The following is a 14,091-nucleotide window of genomic DNA, read 5'->3' on the forward strand; positions in this document are numbered from 1 at the left end:
GCGGAGCAATTGGAATGAAAGTAAATCTAATCTAATATAATCTGACTGGAAACACTTTGCCTGGTCGGACAAGCCTCGTTTCAAATTGTATGGAGTGGATGGACGTGTACGGGTATGGAGACAACCTCATGAATCCATGGACCCCGAATGTCAGGGGCTGTTCAAGCTGGTGGAGGCTGTACAATGGTGTAGGGCGTGGAGTGATATGGGCCTGTTGATACCTCTAGGTATTCTGACAAGTGAAACGTACGTAAGCATCTTGTCTGATCACCTGCATCCATTCATGTCAATTGTGCATTCCGACGGACTTGCGGAATTCCAGCAGGACAATGCGACATCCCACACGTCCACAGTTGCTACAGAGTGGCTCCAGAAACACTCTTCTGAGTTTAAACGCTTCCGATGGCCACCAAACTCCCCAGACATGAATGGTATTAAGCATATCTAGTGCGCCTTGCAACTTGCTGTTCAGAGGAGATCTCCATCACCTCGTACTCTTACGGTTTTATGGACAGCCCTGCAGGATTCACGGTGTCTGTTCCCTCCAGCACTACTTCAGTCATTAGAAGAGTCCTTGCTACGTCGTATTGCGGCACTTCTGCGTGCTCGCTGGGGCCCTTCACGATATTAGGCAGTTGTACCAGTTTGTTTGGCTCTTCAGTTTTAAGTCTTCCTGAGCAGTGTTGTAGCTGACTCGTGTTGCACGGTGATTTGCGACATTTTCTAAGGGTCGAAGTTTCTCTCCACTGTAGTCGGTACAGCGGAACGCGGTGCGTAATGCAGGGCTGGTATTTGGGAATGTTGCACGGTGATCTGCGACATTTTCTAAGGGTCGAAGTTTCTCTCCACTGTAGTCGGTACAGCGGAACGCGGTGCGTAATTCAGGGCTGGTATTTGGGAAGCATCCTCGGCTGGGGTTAGTGGGTGCCCACCTGAACGGGGTGGGAACGGCCAGCCGGCGCTCCGCGGCGGTGTCCGCCGTGCACACAGCCGCAGGCCGGGACACAGTAGACAATGTCCAGGATGCGGCAGCGGCAGCGGCAGCGGCAGCGGCTGTAGCAGCGGCCGAGACGTGGAGCGGGCGAGACGGCACGGACCAGTGGAACGCCCAGCTGCCGCCCTGTGCACACGCCGCCTGTTTGTCCACGCCGGTCGCCGATGATGTATGTATGCACGCATTGCGTATGCACACGCGCAGCCGCGCGCGACTGTCCCCGTTGCGTGCAATGCCGTATGGCCGCAGCACCGGACGCTCCTCCGGTCCGAGCCACTAACGGCCGCTGCCGGCGGCAATTAAAACACCGCCATACAGCCCAGCTCGTAGCAACCTCACTAATCAAAACTCTGTTTTCTTCATCGCGGCGAAAGTTCATTAATCCGAAGCTATGTACGTCAACATAATTACTCTGCATTTACATTTACAGGCACTGGATAAAAATATGGAAACATCAAAAACACAAAAAATTACCATGCCTCATAGGCGAAGGTAACCTGTTGGCGTTCAAGACAGATTCCAGTCGTGTCGGAATCGATAAATACAGGTTCTGTATTGTTTTCAAGGAAATCTTCCACTGAAATAACAAAACTCATGGGATGCCTCCTAACATCGTGTCGGACTTCCCTTTTTCCTGCCGTAGAGCAGCAACTTGACATCGCATGGACTCAACAAGTCGTCGGAAGTTCCCTACATAAATATTGAGTCATGCTGCCTCTATAGCCGTCCATAATTGCAAATGTGTTGCCGGTGCAGGATTTTGTACAAGAACTAATCTCTCGATTATGTCCCATAAATGTTCGATGGGATTAATGTCGGGCGATGTAATTGACCAAATCGTTTGCTCCAGTTGTCCAGAATGTTCTACAAACCAATCCCAAACAGCTGTGGCCCGGTGACCTGGCACATTGTCATTCATAAAAATCTCATCATTGTTTGGGAATATGAAATCAATCAATGGCTGCAGAAGGTCTCCAGATAATCAAACATAACCATTTCCAACCAATGATCTGTCCAGGTGGACTAGAGGACCCAGTCCATTCCAGGTAAACATAGTGAACCGTGCTGTGGCTCACGTTGGTGCTGTTTGTAGGTTTCCACCCTCTGTTGGAGGCCAGACCGTATCCTTTAGTTGGCAAGGTTGCAGTTGTTTGTCTTCTTTTCGTCTTGACTGGCGCCACTCGTTTCGCAAGAGTTGCCTGTCCGCTAGTGGCAGCAGCGGTGGTTATCAATATGTAGTAACTGTTGCCCTATCTTTAGGGCGACATTGTTGTTTTTCCGCGTCGTGTGAGTGTGGCAGTTGGGGACTCACCAGGTCCATGCAGTGCGAGCACACGCCTGGACCGCTGGGGGCGCGCATGGGCTGCCGGATGGAAGGCCTGTGGTCACGAGGGTGCACGACTTCGTCGTAAACCAGATCCTGCAGGCTTTAAGGTGAGCGCATTTCAGTTCAAGTAGAGAAACCTCCACCATAGTGACATCTCGCGATTCTCCAGTGACTAGGGTTCGTGTTGCTGCTCGTAGTGTCGCCGAGGCGAAGAGCACCGAGTGGAGTGCTTGGGGAAAGCGGATCTGATTAGCTTTCCTCGACTTCTTATTACTATGTACTGCGTTCAGCTTGTTACAATTTGTTAAGTTCAACCTGCGGTATTTTTCCTGCCTAGTAGCCGCTAACGCCACAGTTACCTGCCCTGGGGGTTAGTGTATGTAATAGCAGAGTACGTTTCCTCGCCTTGCCGCTGCTGCCCGGTAAGGAGTGCAGTTTTGACGGCTTTCTTGATTGTAGGCCGTTTGTGATTCTTCTAGTCTGGTGGTAGTGATTCCTTTCTCGTTCTGGGCGCTCCATGCACAGTATTCTGGAGGCGTAGTGCAGTCAGCCAGTTCCGGCTTTGGCATGTTGTTCCATTCTTGCATTTGGTTTACTGGACGTCAGGTAGCTTCAGCAAGATTGTCATTAGTCATTTGTTAGACTGCCACTAGTCTCAGTTATCATCTTCTGAAGTGAATGCAACTCTTGGGTGCCTGTCCCATTTCTCGCGAAAGAGTTTGTTGCCGGACCTTCTCAGAGGTCGATTCCTGGAGCACCGTCAGTGACTGGTCCTTGTGTTTCATTATTGTATTATTTATTACCATAGCTTGTAATGCCTACATTAAGTTTATGTATGTTTAGTTAATAGTTCCGGTCACCTTCTGAAATAATCGGGTAGTGTAAGGGTTATGTTAGAAGGTTACCATCATCTTATTTCACTCGTTTGGTGTTCGAGGAAAGGGGTCTATCACACTCACGTTGCTTGTTTCTTTTAATTAACGTTTGCTTGTATTTGCTGTTCTACAACAGGTTGCTAATTTTTTTATATAATTTCTTTTCCTGGCGTGTAAGGCCTTCAGCCGTGATTGAGGTCATTTCCTTTAAAATAATCGATGTTTGTGTTTTAGCAGTAAGCCTTAAAACCTTATTTACTGCCATTCCTGGCGTCTGATACCTTCTGCTGTGTTTGTGGCCACTTACTTTTTAATATTTCAATACCTGTAAGTTGTAACTGCAGCGAGTTCTTAAACAATTTTAATTTATTGCCATTCTTGGCGTGTAAGGCCTTCAGCCGTGATCACAGTGGCTTGTTTTTTTAAACATTAGCTGCATCTGTATTTTATAGTGATCTGCTAAGCTGTGACGCACTGAAAACTCTATTATTTACACAGTTGTTTATTCCTTCATTAATAACGTGTGGCATTTTTTTATTTATTGTTGAGTCTGGAATTACTGTTTTAAAAATAAATGTGTGTAACTGTAAAAGGCAACCAATAGGAACTGATTACGGCCCCGTCCACAATCCTAACCGAATCCTGCCTTCCTTTGACTATCAGATCACACATAGCCCGCACCATTATGGAGCCACAAGCAGCTCGCACAGTGCTTTGTTGGCAACTCGGGTACATGGCTTCGTCGGTTCTGTGCCACACTCGAACCTTATCATCAACTCTTACCAACTGAAATCTGACCAGGCCACGAGACCAAGAGAGGCGCTGCAGGTGATGTGCTGTTAGCAATGATACTCGCGTCGGTCGTCAGCTGCTAAAGCCCCATTTCGCACTGTCCTAACGCAGACATTCGTCGTACGTCTCATATTGATTTCAGCGGTTATTTCTCGCAGTGTTACTTGTCTGTTAGCACAGACAACTCTACGCAAACGCCGTTGCTCTCTGTCGTCGCTCACTGCATTGTCCGTCGTGAGAGGTAATGCCTGAAATTTGGTATTCTCGGCACACTCTTGACACTTTGGGTCTCCGAATATTGAATTCCCTATCGATTCCGGAATGGAATCATACGAATCATGTGAGTAGGAATGACAGCTCCGTGGATACACAGTTCTTGTGCACGCGATACTATTGCCATCTGTATATGTCACTATCCTATGATTTTTGCCATCTCGTTGTTTGTGAATGGTTCAAGGACTTCTTAAGTAACAGAACTCAGTAAGTTGTCCTCGGCGGCGAGAGTTAATCAGAGACAAGGATATTGTCAGAAGTGTCCTAGGGAAGTGTTATAGGATGCCCTTGTTCTTTATATACGTAAATGTTCTGGCCGACAGGATGAGCAGCAGTCTGCGGTTGTTTGTTATTATGCCGTTTTATACAGGAAAGCTTCGTCGTTGATTGATTGTAGGAGGACACAAGATGACTCAGACAGAATTTTTAATCAGCTTGAATAATGGAAGCTTGCTCTAAATGTAAATAAACTGTAAGTTACTGCAGATGAGTAGGAAAAACAACGCTTTAATGTTCAAATACAGCATTTGTACTGTGTTACTTGTCAGTCACGTCGATTAAATACCTACGCGTCACGTTGCAAAGCGATACGAAGTGGAACGAGCATGTAAGAACAGTAGTAGGGAAGGCGAATGTTCGACCTCGGTTTATTGCAAGAATTTTGGGAAAATGTGGTTCATCTGTAAAGAGATCCCGTGTAGAGCACTAGTGTGACCCATTCTTGAGGACTGCTCGACTGTTCAGGATCCTTTCCAGTTCGGATTAAAGGATGACATCGAAACAATTTAGGGGTGGGCTGCTAGATTTGTTATTGGTGGATTCGATCAACAAGCGAGTATTACAGAGATGCTGCGTGAACTGAAATGGGAGTCGCTGGAGATAAGATGACGTACTTTCGGCGAAACACTGTTCAGGAAATTTAGCGAGTAGGAATTTGGCGAAGACTGCAGAACGATTCTCCTGCCACCAACGTACATTTCGCAGAAACATCACAAAGAGAAGAGAATTTAGGGCTCGTACGGACGTATATAGACAGTCATTTTTCCCTCGCTCGATTTGCGAGTGAAACAGGATAGAAAATGACTAGTTGTGGTACAAGGTACCCTCCGCTATGCACCATATGTTGACTTGCGGAGAATGTACGTAGATATACGTGTAGATGTAGAGGAGTGGAAATGACAAACGTTCTAAGTGCTATTGTTTCATAAAATGCTTTTCAAGACTCTTTTGCATGTCCCTAGATATGTTTCAACTGTCACAACGTTTCAAACACACATTATTACATGGCGCATCATGCGTGAGAGTACCCATCTTTTCGTTTTTGATGATATTCCCGTTAAGTGAAGAGGTATCATACAAGTTTCTGGTGAGTAGGTACAGCTTTTAGTGCTGGGAGGGCGTTTTAACTATTATAGAGCAACGAAGAAAGATAAGCAAGGCCTTTGTTCAGCAAGATTTACATGATAGTTGAGTCACCTGAAGTTATGAACCGATTCCATGTAATTCTAATGCAAAGAACTGAATTCTTTGATTTTAAAGATGCTGCTGAAACATTGTTGTCAATGCAAGGTGCTAGATCTCCAAATTCAACGTGAGAGAAGTGTCTCCCACTAATCCATCTCAAACAGCTATTAAAAATTCTTATTCTGGAAGGAAGATTGTAAAATTTCAATGTATTCAAAAGAGGAAAGACCATGTTCGGTGTATGCCATATCGTATTTCATCTGAAAGATTAGACATGTTTATCAGCTGCAAAACAGAAAGACCTGTTGACGACGTTGCCATTCCTTCCTCAATATCACAAGGAGTTCTAAGTAAACTTCGCAACAGCTAATTCCTAGAATGTAGCTCTGTAAGACACAAAAATCAATTCAGAGAGATTTTTTTCATGAATTTCATTTTGTTATTCTTTTTAAAAATTTAAAAAAATATGAGAAATGATTTTTGTGACTACAGTTCTAATAATCAGAACATTGTTGCTGTATTAATTGTATTATCACAAATAAACCGTTTTGCTTCAGTATTGATGGCTATTGAAACAAAAGCTTTCTTATTGGCATTTAGACCCAGTCAGTTTCTTGGTGTGGCACACAGAACGTTTCTAATAACTTATTTGTTTTGTAATTTGTCTCATTGTTTCATACGGTGATGAGATGGGCAACATAATTCTGTAGTCTCAGGGTATCTTCTCAGTTTTTCGGATACCAGTAGGTTATGTACACAAAGAGAGAGATTGCTTCTTGATTCTCCTGTTATTTGGTATTTAGAATGTGTGACATTTACAGTCTTCAAATGAACACCTAAATCTTGTGAGCTATGATTTCTTTTTTTTTCACGATGATTCATTACTCCGTATGGAAGAGGGGCACAACAAAATATTTTCCCATTCCGAGGAGGAAGTTGGTGTTTCAAATTTCATGAAAAGATTTCATTGCATCGGAAAAGTCTCTGTTTTAGTGATTGCTACTACAGCTGGCTTATCATATCCGTGACACACACTCTCTCCCCTATTACACGATAGTACAAATAAAGCTGTTCTTCTTTGAACTATTTCGATGTCCTCCGCCAATCGTATATGGTGAAGATCCCATACCAGATTCCAGTATTCCATAAGAGGACGGACAATTGACTGTAGGCAATCTCTTTAGCAAATTAGTTGCACCTTCTAAATGTTCTGGCAATAAAACGCATTCTTCTTCGCCTTCCCCACTACATTTTCCGCGTGAAAGTTCCAGTTTAAGTTGTTCTTAATTACAAGCCATACGTATTTTGACACAAAGGAATTACAAACATCGGCTGCGAGCTGACACTGAATCAAATCAATTGGGGAAGTAGAAAATTTGTGCAATATCAGGATTCAAACCAGATTCTCCTGCTTACTAAGTAGATGCGCTGAATACTGCGCCATCCGCACACAGTGATAATCGCAGCTGCACGGACTTTCCTTGCACGCCTCACGCCAGACCCAGATTCCTAGCTTATCCAACGCAACTAATGTTGTGCTCCTTACTTATTATCCTCATTACTCGCGACAGTCCATAAATCCGTGGGAGAAGGAGGGGATGGAGGTCTCAACTGAACATCACGTTGCAAGGCACCGCAGATATGCTCGATAATGTTCACATCTGGGTATTTTAGAGGCCAGCGGAAGTGTTAAAATTCAGAAGAGTGTTCCTGGAGCTACTCTGTAGCAATTATGAACATTTGGGTTGTCGCATTGTCCTGGTGGAATTGACCAAGTCCATCGGAATGCGCAATGGATATGAACGGACGCAGGTGATCAGACAGAATGCTTACGTACGTTTCACCTGTCAGAGTCGTAACTAGACGTATCAGGGGTCCCATCAGAGCCTTCACCAGCTTGAACAGTTCCCCGCTGACATGCAGGGTCCACGGATTCATGAGGTTGTCTCCTTACCCGTACACCTTCATCCGCTCGATTCAATTTGAAACGAAACTCGTCCGCGCAGGCAACATGTATCCAGTCATCAACAATCCACTGTCGGTGTTGAATGGCCCACGCGAGGTGTAAAGCTTTGTGTCGTGGAGGCGTCAAGGGTACACGAGTGGGCCTTTGGCTCCGAAAGCGCATATCGATGATGTTTCGTTGAATGGTTCGCACGCTGACATTTGTTGATGGCTCAGCATGACAATTTGAAAATTTGTGGTAATTTCCTATGGGACCAAACTGCTGAAGTCATCGGTCCCTGGGCTTACACACTACTTAAACTAATTTAAACTCACTTACGCTAAGGACAACACACGCACCCATGACCGAGGGAGGACTCTAACCTCTGACGGGGGAGCCGCGCGAACCGTGACAACGCGCTCCAGACCGTACGGCTACCCCGCGCGGCACCACGAAATCAGCAGCAATTTGCGGAAGGGTTGCACTTCTGTCACGCTGAACGATTCTCTTCAGTCGTCGTTGGTCCCGTTCTTACAAGATTTTCTTCTGGCCGTAGCGATGTCGGAGATTTGATATTTTACCGAATTCCTGATATTCACGTACACTCGTGAAATGGTCGTAAGGGAAAATCCCCACTTCATCGCCACCTCGGAGGTGCTGTGTGCCACCGTTCGTGCGCCGCGTGTATCATGTTCAAATTCAAAATGACTCTGAGCACTATGGGACTTAACACATCTGAGGTCATCAGTCCCCTAGAACTCACTGGCAGGCCTTTCAAATTCACTTAAATCTTGATAGCCAGCCATTGCAGCAGCAGTAACTGATCTAACATATGTACCAGACATTTGTTGTCTTATAGAGGAGTTGCCGACCGCAGCGGCGTATTCTGCCCGTTTACATATATCTGTACTTGAATACGCACGGGGGGGGGGGGGGGGGGTGGAGTGGTACAAACTTATTTAGTTGCATCGACATCGACATCTCAAATTTGCGCGATTTGTCGTGTAACCAAAATTTAACAGAATTAGTTTAGTATTAACTTGGAGTACCTCGTTATACAGTCTTTACCTGTTGTAGAGAGGAAGAAGCGATTTAGCATCAGGCTGCAAAAGACGGTCGGCGACAGCCCGGTCAGGTGTAGAAGGAACATACCGCTCGCTCACTACCTGAACTGAGGTGCGCATGAAGCCACAACGCTATCGCCACCGCCGCCTGCCATTGTCCTTACGCCTGTCGCCCGTCATTGCCAGTAGATAAGCCCTCGCCAGTGGCCTACTTCCTTCTACGCGTAGAGCCTTATGAGGCTAAGCTAATGCGAGTGTTCACGAATAAACCTGTCAGGTTGCATCCACTTGAGGTCGCCGCTTTCCGCAGCGCAACGAAGGCGTCTGCACGTAGTTCAAATGGTTCAAATGGCTCTGAGCACTATGGGACTCAACTGCTGAGGTCATAAGTCCCCTAGAACTTAGAACTACTTAAACCTAACTAACCTAAGGACATCACACACATCCATGTCCGAGGCAGGATTCGAACCTGCGACCGTAGCGGTCGCGCGGTTCCGGACTGTAGCGCCTAGAACCGCTTGGCCACTCCGGCCGGCTCTGCACGTAGTCGAAAATAAACAGTGCACATTAAAGCACATTGCTTCCCTTGGGGTTGTCGTGCTCTGTTTTACAAAAACGTGCACGTGTACTTTGCTACTGTTTCGGTGAGTTACTCTGTCCGCGACGAAACATGATACTCCGACCCAATAGAGGTGCAACAACTAAAGGAACAATAAATGAAGTATTCAGAAGAAAGTTGATTGGTTCTCATTAAATGGCCTATCGTTTAACTTAGAAAAACAGAGTTCATTTAGTTCTGTACAAAGCAGAATTGCTCACAATGTACAGCGACACAGTATGAGGAGAGGAAACTTGTAAAACTTTATTTTCAAAATTCCGAGCGTGTATTGATGAAGAACTGAAAATCACAAATTACGGATCTCCTAGAAACGCTTGGATTCAATAGCATTTGCTCTATATGTAACTGCTGATTTTGTTGATGAAACCTTCGCAAAGTCGTTAATTTACTCATTAATATCAGATGAAACACTTTCGTGCAGCAGAAAGTATTCACTGCAGAGAAACGTGATGTAAGGCTAATAATTATGTAGAGCGCATCCATGAACCCCACGTCGACAGCTATATAAAAAACTAGGAATACTATCAGCCTCACAACATACATGCTCTCTCCATGAAGCTTATTGTGAAGAATAAGTCATAATTTTAAAATAAAATTAACATTCATGCACACAGAACCCTATACTCCTCAGGACTTACGACGAAAAAGCAAATATCTATAAGAAAAGGCTAAAAGAAAAGAACATTCTGGGCAATAGAAGGAAAGAAACTAGTGATGGAAGACTAAAAAGACCCATATATTGCGATACGCCCCAGAAAACTAGCTGAAACACATAGCATCTATTTGAAAATATAGGAGACGCACTTCGACAACATACTGAACAAGGAGGGACTAAGAGGGAGGCCAGAGGGCAGAGAGGATACAGTGCCACAAACAACCATGGAATAGGTCCCATTGGTCACAGAAGAGATCAAAAATGGCATTCACAGCACCAAGAACAAAAAAATATGCAGGCCCTGACAGACTTTATAGCGAATATTTAAAAGACATTCCCCAAATACTAACGGCAATAAGGCAAAATTCTACAATAAGTACACAGAAACAGCCTCCGTTCCAGAACAGTGGAGACAGCCAATAGTAAAAGTGCTATATAAAGGGAAAGGAGACCCCAAGGACCCTAACAAATACACATGCATAACTCTGGAAAACTTACCTTTCAAAGGGTCCACAAAAATAATATAAAAAAATAAAGAAAACAATCGATGAATACCTCTCCGAAAACCACATGGGATTCAGGGAGGGAAGATCAACTCTGACTGCAATAGAACTCCTGCTAAAGAGCGTATGGGAAGACCTTGAAGACAGAGGAAAACTTTATGTGGTTTATAAAAGCCACTGACTTCATAAACAGAAAATTAATGACCAAAAAGCTAGAGGAAACCCTGGGAGAAATCAATATATGTACATGAATGATAAGCACAATATTGCGCTGGAACGAAATAAGGATCTCAGACAACATCTCCCTATCGGAGCCGATACTCCAATCAAACGGAGTGCTACATGGATACCCACTGAGTCCTCTGTTATTTGTCCTTGCAGCGGAAGAAACTGTAAGAATACCCCAAATGGAGGGTGTAATCTCATCTGCATATGCACACGATATTGTAATTGGCGCAAAGGACACTGCAAAGTTACAAGAAGCGATAAATGATGTGGAAGATTGGTGTGTCGAACACGGCTTCGAAATAAATGTGGCGAAAACAGCAATAATGGTACTCAGAATTGGAGGAAGAGCACCTGAATCAGCTGAGATCTTCATATGCGAGAGAAAAGTGAAGACTGTACCAGACTTCAAGTACCTAGGGGTCACAGTACAAACAATGGAAAATTTTTCACAAAACATGTGACAGCAACGCAAGCAATAATGACAATCCATGAAATACAATACATCAGATTCCTTAGCCTAGAGACAGCAATGGCTCTATTCAGAACCAAAATCTTACCAGGACTGACGTACGGCACAGAAATTATCGGACCACATCTTACAGTGAAAAATCTAACGACTCTACAAAGAGTGAAGGCGACCTATATAAAGAAAGCAACAGGAGTGTCCAAAACAACACGATCCAGACTTGTGTACCTGCGGACAAACCTGGTGCTACCCAGCAGCAGCGCTTTAGAAATTCTACTTAAAACATTGAAGGAAAAAAGGGAAGACGTGCCTCCAAAATTTTACAGCACAGGCGCCATGATTGACCGAACATGGACAAAGGAAAACTTCAAAATAAGACACGTGATCACCAGAATGGCAGTCCACGGTATCCACCACCCTATTTGCATCAACACATCATATCATTAACCAAGCTCAATGTGTGAGTGTAAACTGTGCCATCAAATCTGCGAACATTACCATATAGAACTCTGTACCAGAAGCATAAGGTCAATAAGTGACTACGCAGATAACAGTACGTAAAATGTCTAATTTCGTTTATTATTACCATTGAACTTCGATTTTAAGGCCACTTGGCTGCAATAAACTTTTTATTATAAATATAACAGTAGAAAATTGTTGCCTCACCACCTACCACTTGAGCATAAAAGCGCTTGCACGTAAAGGAGCAAAGAATGTAGCCATTGTGAAGTAAATGTGCCGACAGAAAAAGGAAAAAGTTTTGAAATAAATTGAAGCCATTTACACCTGACAACACCGTCCATTCCGCACAATAAGTTCTGACTATATAGTAGTTGTGAATGAGTTCGAGCTATATTTACTAAATTTTACTAAAGACGAATGTTAAAGTAAAAATATAATTACGCAAATATAGCCATATTTTCGGAAAAGAAAATGTGCTTTATTTGAAAATATCGTACAGGCTACGCTTTATAGCGAGCTAACACAAATATGATATACACAAATCTTATAAATAACTCAGCACTACACTCTTATTATGGAAGCTGTAACGGAACATCCTCCTCTAGCATTACTTTTTCGAATTTTGGACAGGTCAGTATTATCTCAGTTACTTTTCTGAAAACTTTCATATAGTTTAATACATAGTATGTTATATTTCAAGCTCAGAACTCGGTCCTAGGACCTCTGGCACGACACTCGCCGACTTAGCTACAAGCACCAACACAAACAGTAGATAAAGTAGTAAGTGATGTTTATTCTATTTTTCTATTATTCTTGTACACCTGAAATAGTGCCGTGAAACAACATAATCACACTGAAACTGAAATGTAATGAAACGAAACTAAATTTCACTCAGAAATACGTTATCATTCGGAATTGAGGTTGCGCGTGGACGCTATCGCGCATATGGTTCATTGCAGGCGTTCACCCAGTTCTGAGGCATGTGCTTTTCCTCGCGTATCTGTACTATCGCACTAGAAAATAGAGTCATTGTGCCTATGTACCTTAAGGTGCACATATTCTCTGTCTTCCATAGTGAATTACGTTTTTAAAAGTGACATGGCGGCAGTGATTAATACCAAGAGCTCGTGATTTGCGAGGTGCGGAGTTCATTTCGCTGTCGGATCGTCTCGGTTTACATTCTAGGAGGTTAAATAACTTCAGGAGATATCAGGATGTTTTCTTCGAGACGATCACAGGCAGCAGTTTTCTTCTTCCCGAGATGAGCTGAGCTAGTGATTCGTGGTTGATGACGCCGTCGCCGACGCTGTCATGTAATACTTGCTACAGGACCATGGCTACACGTCGTCGACGTATTTTCCGCACAAATTATTTTTATCGATTCATCACACTAAGAATTAAGTAACTGGGTGACCATATAGGGAACAGATTGACAGTTGGACATGTTCCATTCAGTTACGTGCTTCGGTACAACACGAGAATGACAGACAGCCTAAACAAACCGCAATGGAGGACTTATCTGATATTAAGCTGATAATAACAGAATTTTTATTTCATTTGAGTTATATGAAAGCTGATTCAGTTACATAACGTTGTTCTCTGAATTTTAATGCCGGCCGGGGTGGCCGAGCTGTTCTAGGCGCTATAGTCTGGAACCGCGCGACCGCTACGGTCGCAGGTTCGAATCCTGCCTCGGGCATGGGTGCGTGTGATGTCCTTAGGTTAGTTAGGTTTAAGTAGTTCTACGTTCTAGGGGACTGATGACCTTAGAAGTTAAGTCCCTTAGTGCTCAGAGCCATTTGAACCAGTTTGAATTTTAATCATGACTCTACACAGTGGCCCGTAAGCAAAATTAAATCTACGACGGACTCGTCGTCCGTCCGTGGATATTTAGTGCTATCCATATGATGTCGAGGTAGGTCGCCAGTCTGTAATAATTATGAGTTTTATGTGTTGACAAAATACACGACTTGCTGCACCATTGGCTCACTGTCATTCGCCTCCTCAGGTTTCGCTTGTAATAGCTGAAAAATAGCACCGTCACTCAACATCTCATGACCTGGCTCCGGGCAGTCGATATTAGAGCATTCAGAAATATTTTCTTTGCCAATAGTTTCACACCATGGAGTACTTCTCAAGCCAGCAGCTAACGTTGCTAATGAGCAGTCTTATTCGTCAGCGGAATTACTTATTCCATCGGCTTTAGGATCAATGTTTTTCCATAACTTGCCTGCGGTTGAGTGTTTTACCTTACTCCATGGCTTCGAAACTTTATAAATTGCGTCTAGCAGAGTTAATTGTTTCCAAAATATTTGAAGATTGCTACAATCATCAACGAATTTTTGTACCAGACTTTCTCTATAAATTTTTTTCATGGCAGCAATGGCACCCGCACCGACTGGCTGGATTAAGGCCGTCACATTA

The 14,091-nt window shown here is 43.8% G+C and overlaps 1 protein-coding gene across 1 annotated transcript in view; it reads right to left on the bottom strand.

The window, feature by feature from the left end:
- LOC124805673 (ankyrin repeat and SAM domain-containing protein 1A-like) overlaps positions 1–1,179 on the bottom strand; it is a 183,521-nt gene extending 182,342 nt beyond the window's left edge. Inside the window, exon 1 of the mRNA XM_047266243.1 lies at positions 933–1,179. Coding sequence (XP_047122199.1) covers positions 933–1,179 — 247 coding nt within the window. The remainder of the gene's footprint in view (positions 1–932) is intronic.
- Between the last annotated feature and the right edge of the window lie 12,912 nt (positions 1,180–14,091).

This window comes from Schistocerca piceifrons, chromosome 7, assembly GCF_021461385.2.
Source record: "Schistocerca piceifrons isolate TAMUIC-IGC-003096 chromosome 7, iqSchPice1.1, whole genome shotgun sequence".
In the NCBI taxonomy this organism is placed as follows: domain Eukaryota; kingdom Metazoa; phylum Arthropoda; class Insecta; order Orthoptera; family Acrididae; genus Schistocerca; species Schistocerca piceifrons.